At 34.7% G+C, this 23,716-nt stretch overlaps 1 protein-coding gene across 1 annotated transcript; it reads right to left on the bottom strand.

Annotated features, from left to right (window-relative positions):
- Positions 1–10,458: 10,458 nt before the first annotated feature.
- LOC112014045 (uncharacterized) lies at positions 10,459–10,914 on the bottom strand. The gene has a single exon (XM_024046423.1). The coding sequence runs from the start codon at positions 10,912–10,914 to the stop codon at positions 10,459–10,461; it is 456 nt and encodes a 151-aa protein (XP_023902191.1).
- Between the last annotated feature and the right edge of the window lie 12,802 nt (positions 10,915–23,716).

The following is a 23,716-nucleotide window of genomic DNA, read 5'->3' as shown; positions in this document are numbered from 1 at the left end:
CTGATGTCAATAAAGGTTTTCTCCTTAAGTTCCATGAGAAAGATAGCTCTGGCATTTGCCAGTGTAGTCATCTTCCTTATAGGATACAGGTTGTACATCATTATGGTGGTTAAACATCTCATGTCTTTAGGAAAATCAGAAGTGTTGAGACATTTCTTTTCTATAATCTCACCAATTCTTTTCTGGACAGTGTCTAGAGAGAGTATTATGTCCTTGTAGTTAGTGAATTCATAATCCTCTAAACCCTCAAGCTCTAGAACCTTATCAATGTCATGAGCATCTAAGGTAAATTGCTTTCTTCTCACCTAACAACTCAACTCATCCTCCCTTATCATAGCATTTGCATAGAATTCTCTAATTAGAGGGTCATGCACAGGTGAAAGGTCACTTAGCAGTTTTTCCCAACCTTTACCCTTAAAACACTCTAGAATGAAGGTGTCCTTCAACTCCTTGAAATTAACAAATCTTTCCTGAATGATGGTTCCTTTTAAAAAAGAATCCCTATGTCTCTCAAAGTCTTGAATAGACCTAAATAAGTTAGGGTCCATTTTCATTCTTTTATCAAATTTCTTAGCAGATGTCTTCTTCTTTGTAGGTGATGCAACCATCTGTAAACAAGCAGAAAATGCCACAACAAGACAAAGCACAATGTGAAAATTCACATACATTAGGAACAAGTTAGTTACAAAGAGAGTAACAGACTGACCAGACAGAACACAGAATCAGTACAGTTGATAACCAAAGGATGGATATATCAAATCAAATAGGTTTAAACAGCATAGAAGCAGACAAGAGCAAAAAAATGACATTGTAAAACACATTCAGATAGATATGAGCATATGTCAATGAACCATGACATAATGAGTAGCAAGAAGGAAACTAAAAACAGCAGCACAAACAAGATTAGGTCTTTTAAAATAAGAACAATGACAACCACAAACACCACAAACTCAAATAGCCTGAAAACCCTAACACCACATTCAGAGATAAATATAGAAACCCCAACACCATATGCCCAAAAGAAAATCTATCAAATATCAATGTTCAGACCAAATATTAGCAACCTGATGAACACACAAAACACTGAAACACCTCTGCAATAAAAAATACCCTCACACAATCAATCTCAACATTTTAGGCAAACCCATGTTGGAACATTTTATATCGCAAAATCATAGATGCAATATTCAAATCAATAACCTAAAAAGCAAAATAGTAAGAATGAAGTAAGGGAAAGAAAAACCATACCTTTTTCTTGGTGTTTGATGAAGACATGATGCAAAAATGAGAACTTTTTCAAAGAAACACGTAGTGTTTGAAAGAGTGATTTAGGAAAGACAATGAACAATCACAAATTTTCGAGGGAAAAACTGAAAAACAATTTTAAAAACTATCTTTAAAACGCAAAACATGCGTTTTTCATGACTAGATCAAGTCGCTAGTAAGTCGCCAGGGTAAGCCGCGAAACACTATGAAACAAGATTCTTGAAAAATCTTCTAAGTGTTTTTTGCAACTGGAAGATATACCCGCGAGGGAGTCGCGAGCTGAGCCGCGAAAATCTCTATGTACCCCTCACGATTGGACCTTCCACCCACGAACAAGTCACCACACTAAGCCGCGAAATATGCAAAAACACAAATTTTGAAAAAAATTTCTAAGTCTTTTTCATGATTGGGATGCTGACCCGCTAGTGACCCGCGAAAACTCTCGGAGTGAGTTTCGCAACTAGAGCATGCGACTGGACCTACCCACGACTGAGTCGCCAAAACAGGGCAACGCTGTTTTTTTTTTATTTTAAAATTTGACATTTTTGTAAAACAAAATACTTTCCAAAAACAAACAAAAAGACTAAAAAAAAAATTTGTGTTTGATCAACAAAGATTGAGCTTGTGGAAACACATTTAATCAAGTACAATCACACAAATGAATATGACATTCATTGAACATAGACTTGTGTGTTGTGTGTGGATATCAACAATGAAATAGTCCTTAGTCCAATGTGAAGTTTCAATGATCAATTCAATTAAGGCATACACAACTAGCACTAGATAATGTGACCTATCTCAATTATAGAAACATGCATATATGGCCTCCCACATGCACTTGATAACAATTCTTTGAAACCTTTCATTTGGCTCCATATTTAACATAACATTTGCACTTTTTGAGCAAAGAAAATCTCATTATGAGATAGATGCTTGAAATTTTTGATATTTCAATTGATGAGTTAGCCTTTGGCTTTTTGGGCATCATACATTTTATTTTGGTCGCTTTCCTTTTTTCCTAGTCGAATACTAGTATGTGCGATAGGCTTTTGCAGCTCTATATCTCTTTTCATTTGGAGATTTACATTTAGAGAGCTTTTTTAAGTATAAAAATAAAAAGTTTGAAGATATATAAGCGTGAGTCTATGCATGTCTCAAGATCAACAAAACCATTGACTAATTATTCATGACAAGGTTGAAGATCTATTTACAACAGTCACATAGATTTCAGAATTTCTTCCACAATGATATGAGTGCATGAGAGACAAGTTAAGCTCGTTAAATGCACAAAGCCATTAGTACAAAGGTACAAGGCAAAACATGCTTTGAGACAAAACTCAACAAAGTCGATCAAACTTTTTGGATTTTCTACTTTTTATGTGTTTTTGGATTTTTGACACAAAAGCAGTAAAAGATTGATAAAAAACATAACAAAAAATGTAAAAACATTTGAACCAAAGACAATCACAAAAACAAAATAACAACCTTAATACTAGCAAGAAGCACACAACCAAGCATATTCGCAAACATGGGAAGTATTGATGCATGGACATGTTGTAATACTTATGCATGAGTAGCTTTTGTCACCCACACGCCACGTGCGTTTGGGGTGATATCCTTGACGGATCGGGTACAAGAGTTGGGACTGTTAAACCTTCGTGTGAAACTTTCCAGGCAGTTGGTGAAGGCACCGATCATTTTCATCACATCCATCATTCTTGGATCATGGTTTTGACTTCTTGGTTGCTCACCACCCCAAGACCTATTGTCATTTCTTCTTCCTCGTGACCGAGGAGCACTTGCATTGTTCACTGCTCTCAGCTTGTGACAATTGGATCTTGTATGTCATTGTACTCCACAATAATGACAGAGATAATTCATTCTAGGACCCTGCTGACATCTTGGAAGTGATCTTCCTTTAGCCCCATATTTGGAGTTTGATTGACTGTGGGACTTATTGAACACCTCGTTGATCAGCCACATTGTTCATCTTCTCAGCTTTAATTTTCTCAAAAATAGACTTATTCACAATCATCTCTTTAGCATTTACAAACTTCACTTCTTTGACGACCTTGGCTGATGTGCTACTCCCTTTGGTGTAACCCAACTCGGACTTGTCTGAGGAAGGTTTTTGAGATGAAATAACATCTTCTAACTTCTGGGAGGAGACTCTCTCTATCTTGGCATGAGCTTGCACCACCTCTTGCTCAAGAAATCTTACTTTGGTATAAGCTTTCGACAGCTTACCATTTAGTGTCTCAATTTCACACTTCACCTCCTTGTATCATGCTAGAAGATTTTTGTAGTCTTCCTTAGCCCTTTTCATCTTCTTAATGGCTGCATTAGTCACCTTAGCATATTCACCGGTCTTCTCAAGGAGTGAGTTGTAAGTCTCTTGCAATCCCACTGCTTTTTCAACTTCCTCATCTTTAAACTCCTCAACTATTCTAATAGACTCCAAATCAGAATTTTCCCCAAGCTCCTTCATAAGTGTACCCAAATCATCTGATGACTCCACATGTGCAATGGTCATAAATGCAGAGTAGTTTCCTTCTCCGTCACAACTCTCTTCAGAATTAGAACTCGAAGAGTCTATATCACTCAGCATTGTAGCATACACCTTGCCTTTCCCTCTCAAGAAATTGGGACACTCTTTCTTGAGATGTCTATGGCCATTGCATTCAAAACACACAATGTCTGAAGGAGATTGAAAATCTTTCCCTTCTTTCCTTATAAAATCTTTCCTATCACCTCTTGAAGATGAAAATTTCCCTCTATTAAATGGTTTCCCACTGTTCTTTATCTTCAGAAATTTGTGGAAGTTTTTCGCAAGATATGCTACTTCCTTCTCCATTCCATCTTCTTCGGAAGGATCGTCCATTCTTTAGGTGATGGTTTTAAGAGCAAGCGATTTACTCGATTTGTGAAAAGGCAGTCCAAACTCATATGTTTGGAGAGACCCAATCAGCTCCTAAATTTTGATCTCATCCAGGTCTTTACTCTCTTCTATGGCTGTGAAATTTGCTCTAAAGCTTTCAGGCAAGGATCTCAAGATTTTTCTCACCACCTTAGTATCTTCAATCTTCTCACCAAGATTGAGCTTAGTAATGACAATTTCGTTGAGCTTCCCATAGAATGAATCAAACGATTCATCTTCACCCATCTTGAGCACTTCAAACTTGGTGGCAAGCATTTGGAGCTTTGTGTCCTTCACCTTCTTAGTCCCCTCATAAGTTGCCTCCAAAATCTTCCAAGCTTCTTTGGCTACGGTCATATGAGAGATCCTGTGAAATTCATCAAGAGACACACCATAAAAAATAGCATTTAAAGTTTTACTGTTAGCATTGGCTGCCGCAAGAGCTGCCTTATCCCAAGTGGATTTGGCTGCCTCCGGCTTAGTCTAACCAACTTCAACTGCATCCCACACGGTGTCATCAATAGAGCATAGAAATGCCCTTATTCTAACTTTCTACAAGGTATAATTGTTACCATCAAAAAATGGTGGAACATTGAGAGATTGAGACCTATCCATCTCAACAAGGGGTCAATGATCACACTCAAGTATTAAAACCACAACAAGTGTACCCGTTCTGATACCAATTGAAAGTTCAATATGTGTATAAAACACCCTTGAACGTTTAGACCCCCAATTACAAAGATACAAATTCAAGTTTTATATCAAACAATTAATGTGTGGAACATGATAACAAGCTCATAACAGAATTGATAAACAATCTAAGCCAAATATAAACACACCCATAGCAGTAAATATAAGGTAAAGATAAAGGGAAGGAAGATGCAAACACACGGACAACACACGATATGTTATCGAAGAGGAAACCGAAGTTTTTTGCGTAAAACCTCTTTGCTGCCCTCCAAGCGGTCAATAATCCACTAGAAAATGTAGTTGGGATACATGAACAACAATAGACCCTCCAAGCCTAATCTACCCAAGTACTTAAGCCCTCCAAGTTTCCTGCTCCAACGAGGTTACGTCAAACCTTTTTCTTTTCTAACTTACCGGATTCCGCTATTAGACCATAGCATCAACCAATGTATATTGGTTCCTTCCAAACTGCTTCCCAATAGCACCAAATAAATCTTCTCACAGACGTGAATGTGGTGAGATAAGGATTTGGCTAAAAGCCTCTAAAAAATGTGACAATGGAGAGGAAGAGAGTAGAGAAATTTGTAGAGTCTCTAAGGTAAAGATTGGGGGTGAGGCAATCTTGTTTTTCTCTAGAGTTTCTCTCACAAAATTCTCTCTGGAAGCTCTCTCAATTTAATGGGTATAAGGGTCTATATATAGTGGTATGTGTTTGGAATACGAAGAGTCAGTTTTTGCCAAACAGGGCTGATTGGCGGCTTGACCTCGCGGGTTGTCCAAGTCACGAGTTCAAGTCGCGACGTAACGGCCTGGCCAGCCTGGGACTTTTGTCCTGTAATGCGATAGCTGGTGTGATCCTTCAGCTCCCTTATGTGCTTCTCACATGCCTGCATTTGGCGGCTTGCTAGTCGCGAGTCAGCCGCGAGTCCTAGCCTCGAAATTTTGCCTTCTTGCACATACTTGAGTTTTTCTTCACATTTTCTCACACACTATCCTTACAATAATCCCACCTAAAAACAGGGTTACTAAGTGCTTAAATTACAAGCAAATTGGCATGGAATAAAGCCAACAAGATGGTTGATAAACTTCAACCTTACAGTATCATTAAAATCTGCTTCTTTCTTATGCTGATAATCTCTTCTATTTTCCTATATTGCAGGGACAAATTGGTTATTGCTCCCTATGGATTTGACAACTCCACCTAGGATCCTTCAAAGGACAACTTTCTTTCAGAAAATTATAGTGCAGAGGATATGAGAGGGAAAATTGTTTGCAAAGTTGCATTAGAACAACACGTGGCATTATCTAGCAGTGCTTCTTTTGTTTATGTAAGCTATGCAGCCGAGGTCAATTTTAAACATTGTTGCTTTTTTTGTCTTGAACAATACTTTTTTTTGTTTTGGCTTAGGTGTATCTTTTGTTCTTTTAGGTGGTTAATGAAGTAGGATGATGTTCCACTTCATTTCTTATCATTCTAATGATTTTTCTGTCCTTAATTTTATTTTCTTTCTTCTTGTTATTGGAATGGTCGCTAAAGTTAGGATCTGATGTTTTATCAGGTTGGTTGCTTCTTCGCAAAACTATCAGATATTAATGTGGAGAACCTGAAGGCAGATGTCTTTCATTTACTAGAAATTGATATTTTAACATTTATTAGATAACTAAGATGTTAAGGATTGGAATCCTATTTTAATTTTAATTTAATTTTTACATTTACTAATGTAATGTTTCCAATGAAGGATAGGAATTTCTAAGATTGAAATCCTAATGTACAATTAAAGGAAAAAAAGAATTATTTAAATCTTCATACAAAGAATTAGGTTAGATTTATGTTTCGGGTCTTCGGGTTTTTGTTTCAAAGTCAGATTTTTTTTCCTGCGATTTGAGTACATACTTTTTTCCTCTTCAAATATTGTTTGTTTTTCGAAATTTGACATACTTTTTTCCCTTCGATTTGATTATGAACTAAGAAATATGAGTTAGTTTTGGGTATATTGGTTGAGTTGGTTTTGATTTAGGTTTTTGAGTTAGATTTGTTTTTTGGGTTTTTGTCTCAAAGCCGGAATTTTTTTCCTTTGATTTGAGTATATCTAAGATTTATGACTTAGTTTTAGGTTTTTTGGTTGGGTTTCAATTTTTTGGGTTAGATTTGTACATTTCCTTCCCTGCAACAACAAATATTTCATTCTTAATTTATGCTCTTTCATTCGTTTGTCTTATTCTTTCTATTCCATTTGTTGTTGCTTAGATTCGAAGTTCTGAAGTAATTTTCGATTTTTTTTTCTTTTTCTTCCATTTTTTCCTATAATTGCAAAATGCTGTTTCTCTATGACAGATAAGGCCATTGGGTCTTTTGCAATAAGAGAATTAAAAGCTCCATTTAGATGGTATCCTAATTTTCAATTTATTTAGATTTTAATTTCTTTGATTTGTTAATATTAATATCCTTACTTCAATGAGTTCGGTTGGCTTGGTATAGGGTTATCTTTTTGTCCACATATTACAATGGGATCTATCTAACGTAGGACAACCACAAACAACAATAGAATAAAAAGATAAACCCTAGGAGTCAGCACCAACAAAATTGGAGTCGGCATTAGTGAAAAGAAAACACGTTTTTAATAATTCTCAAAACTGTTTTACAATAATCCCCAAAAGTGTTTAAATAGCTAACAATAAAAATGCATAAAGAAACCCTAATTATTAAATGCTCGGGCTTACTTAAACTCAAGTACAATAACTAATAGGCTCCATCCATAAGGCCACAGGTTGGGCCGTCTTCTTTTTACTCTTCCTTCTATACGTGCATGTAATTGGGGGCTTGTACCTCGTGTCCGCACCAACTCCCCCCAAGTGAGAAGAACTTGACCCCGTCGAGTAGAAATCTGAGGAGCTGTGATAGTACTCCAACAAGTCAGGATCTAGTCGCTGTAGCTCATCTCGAGTAATCCATGTGCAATCAGAATTTGGTCGCCCTCACCACCGAACTAGGAAATGGTGAACTCCTCCATCCCCAATAAAAACAATCTGCTCATCTAAAATAGCATCAATAAATTCTTTATATGAAGAGGGTAGATTTAGTGTAAAGGGGTGGGAATATGGGCATCAATAGGAGTAGGCAAAGACTCATCAAAAGCGGTATCAGGAATAGCTGTGGGGCTTTTATAAGCAACTAGATTCTCAATATTAAAAGAGGAGCTAATACCATAATCACGAGGAAGGTCAATGACATATACATTTGGGCTTATTCGTTTCAATACCCTGAATGGTCCGGCACTACGAGCTTGCAATTTCTTAATGGTCCCCAAGGGAAACCGTTTAGGTCGAATCCGAATCATGACATAATCCCTTACTTGAAACTCTGCATGACGCCGTTAAGTGTCAGCATGAATTTTATATTGAGAATTACTTACCTGAATTTTTTTGTGAGTCTCATTATGCAAATCATGAATATGTCGTGCAAATGCCTCAGTAGACTCAGAAATCCTAACATATGGGGACGTGGGTAAAAGATCTAAGGGCTTCCTAGGTGTATATCCATGCACAACCTCAAAAGGACTAGCGCCTATAGACCTATTGACAAAGCTATTATATGCAAGTTGGGCTGCCAGAAAAATTGAATCCCAATTCCAATTGGCTTCCCCCACTAGACACCGAAGAAGGTTGCCTAGACTACGATTAACCACCTCAGTTTGACCATTAGTTTGAGGATGAAATGCTGTAGAAAATTCCAATTTGGTGCCCACTAAATGCCACAATGTCTTCCAAAAATAACTCATGAAGCGAACATCCCTATTAGACACTATGGTTTTGGGAAGGCCGTAAAGTTTGACAATCTCATCAAAATAGAGCTCTGCAATTTTAGAAGCATCAGAGGTCTTAGAACATGGTAGGAAATGAGCCATCTTAGAGAAGCGATCAACAACTACTAGAACGGAATCATGCTTCCTAAGAGTGCGGGGCAAATCTAACACAAAGTCCATGCTCACATCCTGCCATGGGCGATCTGGCACAGGTAAAGGTGTGTATAGGCCAGTGTTCTACTTGCGATATTTGGCTAGTTGACATGTACGACACTGACCAACTATCTTGGCAACGCCCCTCTTAAGACCAGGCCAATAGAATTGACGTTCCACTTCCCCAATTGTCTTGTCTCAGCCAAAATGACTTGCAAGGCCTCCCGCATGTATCTCCCAAACTAGGAAATCTCTCACTGAAGACCGAGGGATACATAACTTGTTGGCTTTGAACAAGTAACCATTTTGAAGGGTATAATCATCCAGGATTGGCCGTAGGGCGTTACTTAGGCTAGTGTACAGCTCCCCAAAATCTGGGCATGACTCATAATCATCCTTGAGTCGTTCAAACCCAGTAACCTTAACACTCATGACGGATAGCAAAAAAACCCTTTGACTTAGTGCATCAGTAGCCTTATTCTCAACTCCCGCCCTATGTTTCACCACAAAGTGGTAGCGTTGCAGAAATTCAACCCAACTACCATGCCTAAAATTCAGCTTCTTTTAGGAATGAAGATAGCGCAAAGCTTCATGATCTAAGTAGATAACAAATTCTTGAGACAACATGTAATGGCGCCAATGCCAAAGAGCTCGAATAATGGTATAAAACTCTTTGTCATAAATGGAGTACTTTTGCTTAGCATCATTCAACTTCTCACTAAAATAAGCAATTGGATGGCACTCTTGACTAAGTACTCACCCTATACCAATACCTGAGGCATCACATTACACCTCAAAAGGCTTGGTAAAATCAGGGAGACGCGTGACAAGTGCCTCAGTCATCTTTTGCTTCACCTCATTAAAAGCCTTAGTAGCAACTTTAGTCCAAACAAACTCCCCTTGTTTCATGCAGTCAGTGATGGGGGACATAATGGTACTAAACCCCTTGATGAATCAGCGATAAAAGGAAGCAAGCCCATGAAAGCTTTGAATTTCATGGATATTTTTGGGCTCGAGCCGCTCCACAATCGCTTGAATCTTTTGGGGGTCGGCAGAAACTCCTTCAGAGGATACTATGAAACCTAGGAAGACGACTCTATTGGTGAAGAAAGAGCATTTCTTGAGGTTGCCATATAAACTCTCCTTCCTAAGGGTAGTACAAACTTGAGTTAGGTGGTCTAAGTGTTGCTCCCTAGACTTACTATAGATGAGGATGTCATCAAAGTACACAACCAAGAATTTCCCCATAAAAGGCTTGAGCACTTAAGTCATCACTCTCATAAAGGTACTAGGAGCATTGGACAATCCAAAAGGCATGACCATCCCCTCATATAAACCATCATTCGTCTTGAAAGTAGTTTTCCACTCATCACCAAAACGAACCCTAATTTGATGATAATCACTTTTCAAGTCTATCTTGGAGAAGATCGTTGCTCCAGCCATCATATCCAACATGTCATCCAATCGAGGAATAGGAAAAAGATATTTCATAGTAATCTTGTTGATGGCACAACTATCAACACACATCCTCTAAGTTCCATCTTTCTTTGGAGTTAAGAGTGCAGGGATTGCACAAGGACTCATGCTTTCACGAAAAAAACCCTTTCTAAGTAGTTCTTCTACTTGCCTTTACAACTCGGCATGCTCTGCAGGGCTCATCCTATAGCGAGGCAAGTTAGGTAGGGTTGCTTTAGGCACAAAATTTATGGCGTGTTGTATGTCATGCATGGGTGGTAAATGATCGGGAAGTTCCTCAAGGAAAACATCATTAAATTCCTGGAGCACTGACTTCACTTTTTCAGGTTGCTCCTCGCGGGTCTCTCCATGAAGTTCTCTAGCAACTAAGACAAACACAATAGATTCTTGAACTGCTACCCTTTCAAATGCCTTTGGGCTTATAATGTTTAGGCCTTTCGCCTTTGGTGCTTCTATCTTCTTGCTCATGTCGATTGGCTTGGGTTTCAAAGGATTGAGCACAATCTTCTTACCTTCAAACATAAATGAGCAAGAATTGGATTGTCCATGAAGGGTGACATCTAAATCATAAAGCCAGGGCCTACCTAAGATGATGTGCCTTACATCCATGGAAATCACGTCACACCATATTTTAGCCTTGTAGGTGAGGAATTGAAATGGGACAACATATCTTTCTTTTATGGCTATAGAGGAAGTATCCACCCAAGAAACTTTATGTGGGTTAGGCTGTGGGGTCAATTTCAAGCCTAGGCGGGAAACAACATTAGATGACACCGCATTAATGCAACTCCCACTATCTATAATAATCTTACAAGTTTTGTCTCCACACTTAGTGTAAGTTTGGAAGATGGCACTCCTTTGCCAATCATCAATTTCTCTCTACTCTGCTAAAGCACACCTTACCACATTCACTCTGGGGACACCGAAGTCCTTGAAGTCATCAACCTGGGGAGAGATGGCTCTAATGCATGCGAGATAGCTAGGATCATCTTCCCATTCTGCCTCAATATCTTGGGTTCCTTCAACATTTGGATCATACACCAGCTCCTCAACATCTTCAACCTTTTCATCATCCTCTTGAATGACAAGGGCCTTAGAGGGACACCTAGCTGCAATGTGTCCAACCCCATTGCATTTGAAGCATTGGAGGCGAGAGCCTAATCTTGAAGGCTCATTGACCACACCTTTTCCTTTGTCCTCTTTTTCTATTGGGATGCTATTGGGGTTGACCTTAGGGGGTAAGGTAAGTCTAGATCTGCTACCAAAAGGTTGAGGGTTGGTGGGAACACTTCGGAGCTCAGAACATTGCCAAAAGATAGATTTGGATGCTAATTCACAATTCCTAGCGAGGTCATATGCTTCTCTTAAGGTAGTGACTCCTCAGGTGATAATCTCGCCTAGTAGGTTAGCATTTAAACCTTTCTTGAACCTATTGAGTGTGACAACCTCTTCCTTGACAATTTGAACTCACCTCTTGAACTCCTTGAACTTCTCTATATATTCAGCCACAGGAGTAGTGCCTTGCTTTAGGCGATCCCATTCCTCAAGGAGGGAGCTCTTATAAGTTGGAGGAAGATAATTCCTCGAGAGTGCATCCTTCATCTTAATTCAATCAGTAATGGGGGGCTCACGTCATCGCCTAAGGGTTTCCTCAAAGTCCTCCCAGAAAAGATTAGCTCTTCCAATTAACTTTATCCTGGCACACCTCACTTTCTTATTCGCAACCCAATGGTAATAGTCAAAGAATTTCTCCATTTGACGCAACCAATCAATGAAAACCCATGGGTCTAGGCAGCCATCAAAGGTGGGTGCTTCTATCTTTTCCTTAAACATCCTATCATCATAATCTCTCGGGCCATTGTGATTATAGTGATCATGTTCAAAGTTTAGAGCCCTATTAAAGTAACTATGGTTATTTTGCTAAGCATGTTATCTCCTTTATGGTTAAGGGTCTCTCTTTGAGATGCTTCAATTTGCTCAACCTTATCTAGTAAATTATGGACACTTTTTGCTAGGTCTTCTATGGTTTGCTCTAAGGAGGGCCTAGACTCGGAAGTGGATTGATGTTTAGAGTTTGACTTGATGCGACCACTACATAGATGCATGCACACAATATTTATGAATGCAATTAAGATTCAGAAAAGTTCAAGTAACCAATTCTCAATGTTAAATTAAGGTCAAGCAAGAATGCATGTAGAGATTAGATCAATGAATCACAAGAATAAATTGCAGTCAAGTAGTGACAGTATTCACAATATTGAAAGATGGCCCAAATAAAAGTCAAATTCCAATAAGCTCCACAATTAATAATGAGAATAAGATATTTCAAAGAAATTGGTATTTTTATTTTTTATTTTTTATTTTTTATTTTTTATTTTTTGGAATTTTAGAATGGGTACTGAGAGATAGCACAAATAATAAAATAGCTAATTAGAGCACAAAATGGGTAGGCCTGTTGGGTATGGTGGGGATATGCACATAAAAAATATAAAGATAATATTTTTTAATGAGACAAAATTGAACCCACCAAAAGAGAGTAAGAGTTGTACCCTAGTCAGTGGCCAACTTATTGTACTAGATAGTCACGGGCTTGGCTCCTCAAGTGAATAGGTCTGACTTGGACAAATGGACCTGTGGAGAACGATGTCACATTAATAATAATTTCTTTCTTTCTTTTTTTCTTTTTTTAATGAAAATAACAAAGTACAAAGTCAAACACAATAAACTTAGAGAACAGAAACTCAAAACTGACTAACAAAACTCTAACAAATTAAACTGGAAACAGAGGCTGTCTCTGTGATGAAGGTCTTTGGCTAGTGTTAGAGACTCGATGCCTGGTGGCAGTGCAGAGGCACGGACAGTGGCGGCGTGAACATGGAGGATTAGTGGCAGCTTGCCTCCGGCCCTGGTAGCGGCGATGGGTTAGCAACCTCGGCAATAGTGGCTCGTCAATCTCAGTGGCAGTGGGTCGGGGTGACGATGGGTCTTGGCATAGGTCTTGGCAGCGGCAATGGCTCATCAATCTCAACGGCAGTGGGTCGAGGTTGATGATGGGTCTCGATGTGGGTCACTTTTCTTTTTTTTTTTTTTTTTTTTTTTTTTTTTTTTTGGGATTTGTGGGTGTGGGTTATGTGATCAGAGGTGGGCACGGATGGTGGTCACCGGCTTGGGAGGCATCACTGGCTTTTCTATTGGCTTGGGGATGAAAAACTCATGGGGCTGCGGGGTATATACGGATTGCCGGGGCTGGTTTGAGCTTGTTCAAGATCTCATGGGCAAAAACTTGAAAGGTACTGTCATATTTGGCTAGCTTGCTCTTTGGATGGTTTTGCTTTCAAGTGGTTGTCTACGGTTGTGTTGTATGGATTGAAAGTCTGCTCTGATACCAAAACTGATGTAGGACAACCATAAACAACAATAGAATAAAAAGATAAACCCTAAGAGTCAACAACTAAGGGTTGCTTGGAGTTAGCACCAGGCAAAACTGGAGTCAGCACCAGTTAAAAGAAAACACGTTTTTAATAATTCTCAAAATTGTTTTACAATAATCCCAAAAAGTGTTTAAATAGCTAACAATAAAAATGCATAAAGAAACCCTAATTATTAAATGCTCAGGCTTAAATAAACTCAAGCCCAATAACTAATAGGTCACATCCATAAGGTCACAGGTTGGGCTATCTTCTTTTTGCTCTTCCTCCCATACGTGCGTCTAATTGGGGCTTGTATCTCGTGTCCGCGCCACTATCACAATGCTGATGGTTTCGAATTAAGCATATAATACAAAGTTAAATTTATAAATCCACATTTTTTTTCTTTTTTCTTGTTTTTTTTTTTTGTTTCTTTTAATGTTTCATAAATTCTGCTGAGAAATTTAAAACAACCATTTCATGGTTAAAGAAACTGGAGGGAATGATTATAATTATGCATTGTTTCAAGGCAAACAATTGAGGATGTTAGATACATGGTTGTAGAAGTTATCCAAGCAATAAATATGCATTGTTATAGTATGTTTTATTAGCAAAAAACTACTAAAAAAAAAAACCTTCTTTTTTCTTGCAAAATGACTTGCTATGATTATTGATCACCAATTTTCTATTATTGTTCCATGAGTTCATTGGTTCTCTATTATTATGACATTCTACACCAACAATTCTTCTGCTTATGACAAGATATGACGAGTCTCTCTCTACTTCTAATAGAGTGCAAAAAAAAAAAAAAAAAGGGAGGGGGGGGGAGACATGATATGATATGGAGATTTAGTACTGGATTTTATAATTTTTCAAGGTACAAGATTTTATGATGCATTTATGCAAAAAAAAAAAAAAATTGGAGGAGAATATGAGTTTAGCATGGCATAAAAAATGTGACACTCCTGATGTATGCTAAACTCATTGATTTAATTATGTTCAGGTTTTATTTCATAACTCTTGCCTTTAAAGACTATTTCAACATGATTGCGATTATATTGCATTAAAGGCTAATTTGTTTGGCTCCAAGTAATTGTGAAAAGGCATGTCTGTTTTATTTCAATGTAATTTGTCAAGCTCCTCTGTAAATACCACCAAAGTTTGGGTTGTGATGACTGAGAGTGAAGCTGTTGGAAAATATTGGACCAGTTCTAGGAATAATGAACGCTAGCTAACCTAAGAATTTTTAATCCTATGTGATAGGGATACCAAGGGAAGAGAGTAAGTTTCATTCACCTAGTAAAATATGATCAAGTTACAAGTATCAAATATTTAATTTACTTTTAAGTTTCAAATAAATGTTGTTAGGACAACTTTTAATTCAAAATTATTTTGCATGTACTTTAGTTGTTTGTTTGGCCTTTTTTTGTATTATTTTAATACACAAGGAAAATCTTTATTGATCATGCAAATATAGATATTAGCTTACTGGTAGAAGGCATGCATCTTAACATTCACTTGATTAGGATTTGCTACAGATTAGAATTGTTCTTAAATCTGTTCTTTGCAGCATGCAGTTAATTCCTTTATTTCTAGATTCCTTCACGTCATACTTACTAGAATTAGCTAATAACATTTGATCCAGTACAAAATAAATGTAATAAATTGTATGAATAACCACAGTAAGGAAGTCTCTATTGCATGAGGTAAATGTTCTTTCCAATGACCACCTTATTAGCTGCAAATTACTACAGTTATTATATTGTTAAGTTAAACCAATTTTTCTTCGGCTGAAATTGTTAAATTACCCGAAGATTATAATATATGCCAGTTATAAATGGCCATTATAGTTTGTTGCTGCATTCATTAATTTTGTTAATGCTTAAATGATCAAAGATTATAAAATGTTACAAATTATTGAAGGAGGCTTTAAATTTCACTCATATATGTTTGAGGTCTGTTACCATTCTACAACACTACCTTATTATATTTTTGGATTTAATCCTTCCCCAAGCTTGTTGGATTAATTACTTATCATAATATGTGCATCATATGTACCCACCTTTAAGTTATTATTTGTAAAAGAATGATTTGTAAAGACTAAGATAGAATACATAATTAGCAATCATACCAAAGCTTTGCAGGGTGTAAAAGCATCTACACACACTTGGCGAATATTGATAATTATTCAAATTCTTTGTATGTGTGTAAAATAACATTTCATTGTTTTAATACTACCTTAGTCTGGCTTTTATGATTATATTGTTATTCCTAAAACTTTGTTGTTTAACATTTGATATCAATACTGTGCTTGCAACATGGTTTTTTTTTTGGGGTTTGATTTATTTAAAAGACATGTAACTAAAATCTTTCTTAAATATTCAGTGATTTGTCATTCACAATACAATGTCCAAATAAATTGAAAGCTAATATCAACACTACCTTATATTTATTACTTTGTTGCTACTTGCTGGTCCTTTTAATTTTCAAAATCTATGATGAATGTGAGAGCATGTTTATTTCTGGTGGGGATTTCATCTGGTGTAGCAGTTGATGCTACAATAAAGGTGGTTAAAGAAGGCTCAATGATAGAAAACTCATTGTTGTAAGTCTTATTCCTTTCTTCAAATTAATATGGAATCTCTATTGCATGTTTTTGTATTATGATAATTAGCTTAAGTTATTTTAATCAAGCTTCACTTCAAAATCACTTTAAATATAAGTTGACTTCTTTTGATATTCCTACTAAGGGTAACATAGATTTTCAAAAGGTTTTTGATCTACTCTTGGAAATTTCTGAAACTGAAAAGTTAAACCTAGATAGGATGGTGAAGACAATTTTCATGTTTAGCAATATGGGATTCCAGTAGAAAGGGGATAAGATATTTCTGAAGATGGTGTTTTGGATTGCTAAATGTGGTTTCATCTCTAGAGGATTAAGTTAAGTTAGTTCCAAAGCCAGAGGAGTTGATGGAGTTAGAAATTTTTGGAGAAGATTCCCATGATCTAATTGTATTTGATTGATAAAGTCTTCATTATTGGAAAACATACATCAAGGATTTATTGCTGTTAGCAACATGCTAATTGTGATATTATTTGTGAACTTGCTTAGGAATTAGGAGTGAAGCTATATGTTTTTTTATCTTGAATCTAAAGAAATTGTTGAGTCTAATTTTGGAACACTGAGTTTATTAATCAGTAAAATAACAATCCTCCAACTAAATTGGTATATTTTAGTTTCTTCTTCATCATGCAGTTTTGTAGCTTGATGAGATTACAATTTTTATGTATACTGGTTATTGAAAGCTAATCTATAATTTATATAAGATCTTATCAAAAGTCATAATAAAACAATATGTGAAAAAAAAAATACTTGCACTAATAAAAAAATAAAAAGTAAGTTACACTTACATTGCTTAGGAAACTATATAAATTCATTTGTTACATATTATAAATCTTATTTTTAATCGTGAATATTTATGAGGTTTGAAAAAATTAACTTCAAGAGAACAGTTTGTTTCCCATTGCTTTAAGATTTATATTTTGTTTGCTTTAAAAATCTCGTGCAATGCACGGGTTACAAGCTAGTAAAGCTATAAACGCACTAGGCATAGCATCCAAACATGTAAATCTATGAAACATTTTAACTCTCCATACATGCTTTTTGATGAAATATAACTCAATGGGTATAAATAGAGTTTTGTGTTCACCTGAAAAAGAAACACAAGAATACTGTGGGTATTCTCCAAAATTGATATTTGTCTAACCCAATAAACTTGATTATATCCTGGGGACAAGTTTGTAAAAACCCTTTAGCAACTTGCGTATAAGGACAAATATTGCCTAAGGATAACATTCAATAGTGCCTCCAAGTCAATCACTAATTTCTATTTACTTGATGTGTTATTTTGTTCTTTCATTATTACTCCTTGATTTGGTGAAATCCCTAACAATCTTAGATGATATTTGCTACAATAAAAGGAGTAAATGGTGGTACAACTTTGAAGATGTTGAACCATGATTTGGTGAAATTGGATCACTTTGATAAAACCAATTTTACACGGTGGAAAGAGCAATTGGCTTGGATTTGAAGAGTCTTCAAATGATGAATTGATCATAATGAAGATTCAATGGAACAAGGCCTAAAAAACAAAGTTTCTTTGTTGGCAAGACAAGGTAATGATTCTTTCACATTATGAATACATTAAAAGTCATGTTCATAGTTTGAACATTGAAGGTACAGATTTCTTGTCCATGAGCAATTAGAATCTCAAATTGGTTGACGAGTTTCTTTGTTAGAATATTTGCATGTGTTGTGAATTTATTGGAATTGAGAAATAAGAATGGACTTTTGACATGTTTAAATGTTATAAAGTGAAGTAGAAAATCTAAAGGATGAGAATTTAAACACTTAAAGTAGTATGTGAATATTTTCCTAAGTGATTTTCTAAACTATGTGAAAACATTAAATAATATGTTAGAAGGTCTCACTTTAGATCAATTCAGAGAACATCACTGAATTGAAGAAGAAAGCCAGGTTAGAGGTGAAACTAACACCGATTCTAAAGTGATTATGAACAATGTTTAAAGTAGAAGTTCTAATAAGACCAAGAAGCATTTGAATGTGAATAAAAGTGTGAGTGGTTTTAAAAGAACAACTCCAAGAATCCCAACGATGACAATTAGAATATGTCATGTTTCCTTTATGGAAAGAAATACCACTGCATTTGAGAATGTAAGTTCCTAAAGAATAAGATGAAACAATTGTCATTAAAGACATTATTGCTATGGTGAGATACGTATGTAATAATATGATCACTATATTTTATATGGTTGTAATTACCAATCCTTCTAATTGATGATTTGATTCGGGTGCAATGTTGCATGTGTGCAACTACAAGGCTTAATACAAGACTTATGAGTGAGAAGTCTTCCATAAAACTAGAGGTGTTTGTGGGCATCCACAGTAAGGCAAGAGTTCATGAAAGTGCATTGTTGAAGTGAAATTGAATTTTGGCAAGAAGTTCTCTTAAACAATGTTTTTCTACGTACCTGATATCAAGAAAAGCCAATTTGTTATTTAAGAATGGTATTGTCAAAAAATGGGATATTAGTAGGCGATGAATATGCTACTAATGACATGTTCAAACTAAGTGTTATTAATAAAGATGTTTCTAGTTATGCTTATATTGTTGATTCTTTTATTTGTGGCATGCCAGACACAGACATTTAAATTTCAAATTCTTGAAATTTATGTCAAAGCATGATATAACTTTATATAAGCATGATGATTTGCGTTGAATGGTGTATTAACTAGAGATGGTGAATATTTCTAAATGTACATTCTTCTTTGTGAGGATTATGTCATAATACACCAAAGTGCAATCCCTTATACGCCCCAATAAAATTTTTTAGTCAAAAGAAAAAGAGAAGAGAACTCTAGTTGATATGGTGAATGCCATAAACTTGAGTGCAATCAGCTAAGTTCCTATCTGATCAATGGGAAGAAGCTTTGCTTTGTATATGCTATGTGCATAATAGAGTTCTCTCTTAAAGGTATTTCATATGTGTTATGAAACGAGAAAGTGACCAAATGCTTATCATTTTAATCTGTGGGGGTGCTTAACCTTTTGTAAAAAGATAGACCAAAGATGATTAATTTGTCAAAGAGCTATATAAAGTGTATATGTAGGTTTTGTGTAAATTTTGTGGGTATGTAGTTTATTAGACTTAATGTCTAATATAAAAGTGAAATCAAAGGACATTGAATTTATTGAGTTTAAATTCAAAGATGATTTTAAGGATATCCCAAGACTTAATTAAACATGAGTAAATGACTCTAATGTTAAATATCACATTAAGTGGTATTAACAATTTAAAAACTTGTTCACTAAGTGAACAAAGGTGGAGTCAAAGTGTGAGAAATAAAAAGGATTTTATCCCAATTTTATTTAATGTGAAGCTCTTGTTTACTTTGTTGAAAGTAATAAAAGTGTAGTCCTAAAAAAAATACATAGTATTCTTTGAGGGAAGTGATCCTAAAGTTTTGAGAAAGCTTTGTACTTCTTAAATATGTAGTTTTTATTGTAAAAACTATTATTGATGAGATAGACTCGACATTATTTAATAATAATTTGGTCTCAGTGGATCTACCTCTAGTTTTAAAATCAATTGATTGTAAGTGGGTATTAGAATAAGATATAAAATCCTTTGGCCTAAGGTTAGTAGTAAAAAGTTTGAAACAAAAGGGAAAAGATAGATTACTTGATATCTATGTACTAATAACTGTTTGTGTTATTAGTTTGATATCTTTAAAAAACCATTCATATAAATTTAAAGAAATTCACTATATTCGATTATTACATTTTTATATATGTAATTACAATGTGAATATATATATGTGAATTTTGAAATGTTTGATAACTAAAATTGTGGGGTTTAGAAACTCAAATTGTGGAATTATGATTTCCAAACAGCGTGGAGGTATAACTCTCAAAAGTATCATGGACTCATAAGGATGTTAATGTGCATCAAAGATGTGCTTGTTAAAAGTATTAAGAATTAACATCAAGGGATATTAAATTCATTGTGATTAAACTTTGTCATGTGTGATAGATGTCTTAAGTTTAATCAAGTACATGTTGTGATCCTATTTTCAAAATACTTCTTTGTGAAATAAAGAATGTACAAGTGAGTTCATTAAATTTACATTCAATGATCAATAATGAAAACATTGGATTATGTGTCCATATATAATTTGAGTATACATCATATAGATGTGAAGTAATTTTCTTAAATAGTGATCTTGGTAAGGAAGTTTGCTTGAAAGACCTGTGAGTTTGTACTTCCTTAAATAATTAAATGAAAGTCTTTTATGAATATGAATCAAGTAAAGAAATATAGTGGAGAAGTGCACTATATTAATCTCATTTTGAGATTTATGCTATCTCATTTGGTTGAGATTTGAGTAATTTTATTGTGTTGAGATTAGTATTTTCTCATTTTATTGGGAATTATGTTATCTTATTGTGTTGAGAACTTATTTCTTAGATTTTAATATCATTAAAGAAGTAAAGACACTTTGATTCCAATATTAAAGAAAGAGATTTCTGGAAAGGTGGATGCACAGCTCGAGTTTGCTAGTGTTATTAAGTACATGTTGCATATCATATATGAAACAAAACTAGACATTACTTTCGTAGTATGTAGACTTTCAAAGTTAAAATATATATATATATATATATTTATATATATTGATCACTAGAAATTAATTAAAGCGTAATGAATATCTATTATATATAATATTCAAAGTTAATTCTATTATTGATGTAAGTGATAACATCTATGTCTAGTTAGATATTCACTACATATTGGGGTACTATGTGTAAGCATTAAAAAAATAATGTGTATTTCTTACTTTGCTATAGAATTAAATTGAAAGCATTGGTTATAAATGGTAACGGGCAAGGAAATAAAATGACTAAAATTTGATAGTGTCGTGGCCTCGACCATAGTGAGCCATTCCTTATAATGTAATTGTGAAACTACAATGCGTATAGTATACATGAGTTGTATACAATGTGAACTTAGAAATAAAAGTCTAAGACAAGAATACGTTAAACAAGTCAAGTGTGGTTGGACTAATCCATTGCCTACGTAAATTCTATATACAAAATAGGTTATTTACCTAAGTGTGTCTCGAGACTTGGTAAGGATAACATTCATTAGAATGAGACTAAAACCCTTCTTTAAAGAGAACCACTAATAATGGGAACCTAATCTCAAACTGGTTATATCTAAGAGATTTAAAGAGTAATAACAAGTTATTGATACGTGATTAGTAAAAGCACTAAATTTGTGTCTTATTCAGGATAGATTAGAGCAAACTGTTACGATGACATAGAGGATGAGTTTTAAACTCGTAATGAAGTCCATAAATCATAAATCTCTGTGTAACAGGGACAGAAGAATGAACTTCACATTTATGAACATAGGAGTAGTGCCGCTTCTAGCAAAAGTAAAAGGGTTTTCTCTTTTACATTTTCACTAAACTGGGAAGAGCACACGGCTATAATAGTGCTAACAACATAGATTTTTAAATGTGTTGTGAATATTCTCATGTGTGTATTGTTTTCGATTTCAACACATAAGAGTTTTTGTTTAAGCACCAAATCACCATTAACTCTGTTGATTTCTTGAACAATTAGACTAAAGGGAGGTTTAAGTTGAAAGACACCTTTCGTTATACATGATAGAATATCAATCAAGTAAGACATATATTATTACAACATTGTGGGAGATTGTTGTATATATGAGTATATACATGGAAATGTTGTAATAATAATATTTGAGTTTGAAGAATATTGTTTCATAAAATAAAAATTCAAAATCTGGAATTTTCCAAGTGAAATTCGAAATTTAGAATGTTCAATTGGTCGAAACTTTTGCTTGATCGATCGAAGTGATGAGGAATAATATCTTGGAGTCTCAACTTGATTCAATCGATCTTCAATTCCTGTTCGATCGATTGAAAAGAGACTTCGATTGATGCTCAAATCCTTTTGATCGATCAAGACTCGTGAAAATTGCATTTCTAATAACTATTCTGAATGTTTAAAAAGATTTCAAACTTTGTAAACAGTTTCATGAAATGTTTTAACTCTCCACACATGCCTTTTGATGAAATATAACTCTATAGGTATAAATAAAAGTTTATATTCACAACACAAAAAATCTTGTAAATATTCTCCAAAATTGTTATTTATAGAACCTAATAAAGTTGATTGTACCCTAAGGACAAGTTTGTAAAAACTCTTTAGCAACTTGCGTATGAAAACAAATATTGTCTAAGGATAATATTCAATTGTACTTCCTAGTTAATTACTAATTTCTATTTACTTGATATGTTTATTTTGTTCTCTCATTATAACTCTTTGATTTGGTGAAATCCCCAACAAGCGATTCAAGAGTTAGCAATTTAGGGGTTAACAATTCAAGGATTGGATACTTAAGGGTCAGGGATTTAAGGGTTAGAGATTCTAACCCCTGAATCACTAACCCCTAATTCACTAACAAGTCCATTGCACTTAATTAATTTTATATTTACATATCATTTATTTAATTATGGACAAAGTTTGATTTCAAACTAATTTGTAATCGACAGCTACAACTCCCACAAAAAAACATGAACATTATTATATTTTGAAAATCTAATTTTTGAATTGCAAGTTATTTATATTTTTAACATGCATATAAAATTTCTTGTCAATTGGATGTTATTTATCATACAAACTATTAACTTATTTTTTATGCATAATTTTAGATTACTTATTTTTAAACGTTTAATTGAGAACTTTTGATCTACTAGAAATTTTGTAAGCATAAAAATATAAGAAGAAAATTTAATCCAATGGTAGATTTGTTAAAATTAACATCTAATAAAAAGATATTAAATGAAGTTGTAACCATTGGCCACAAATTTCTTATGCATAATTCTAGATTACAAAAACTTGAAATTTTAATTTTGATTTAGTTATTAATCTTTAATCTTCTAGAAATTTTGCAAGTGTGGAGAACATAAGGAAAAAAAATGAAATTCAAAATTTGTTAAATTTACATCTAATAAAAAGATATTTAGTGGAATAGTAGTCATCGGCTACAAACTAGCTTTTAGCCAAATTTTGTCTTTTAATTATTTTCCTCACTTCCATTTTTCTCTCTCTATTTAAAGGAAAACAAATATTGGCATACTATATGATCAACCCCAAGGGGTTGGCTTAGTGGTTTCTAAGGTCTCATGATATTTATGAAATCCTAAGTTTAAATCCTCTCGCCAACATTTTGGAGCCACCCATTATTCCCTGTAATAACCTGGTACATGTGGTAAGGGAGGACTGCATACAACTGAAGGAATAGTTAGATACCCAAAGAGATCTGGATAACCTCATTAGTCAAAAAGAAAAAAAAAAAATATATATATATATATATAGACACACACACATACG

This window comes from Quercus suber, unplaced genomic scaffold (assembly GCF_002906115.3).
Source record: "Quercus suber isolate HL8 unplaced genomic scaffold, Cork oak 2.0 scaffold_124, whole genome shotgun sequence".
Classification (NCBI taxonomy): Eukaryota; Viridiplantae; Streptophyta; class Magnoliopsida; order Fagales; family Fagaceae; genus Quercus; species Quercus suber.
The sequence above is the reverse complement of the archived record's forward strand: the minus strand, read 5'-3'. Positions and strand labels throughout refer to the sequence as shown.

Bases quoted from the DNA above. Each gene is read 5' to 3' on its own strand.
- LOC112014045 (XM_024046423.1), bottom strand. From the start codon at position 10,914: ATGGATGTAAGGCACATCATCTTAGGTAGGCCCTGGCTTTATGATTTA.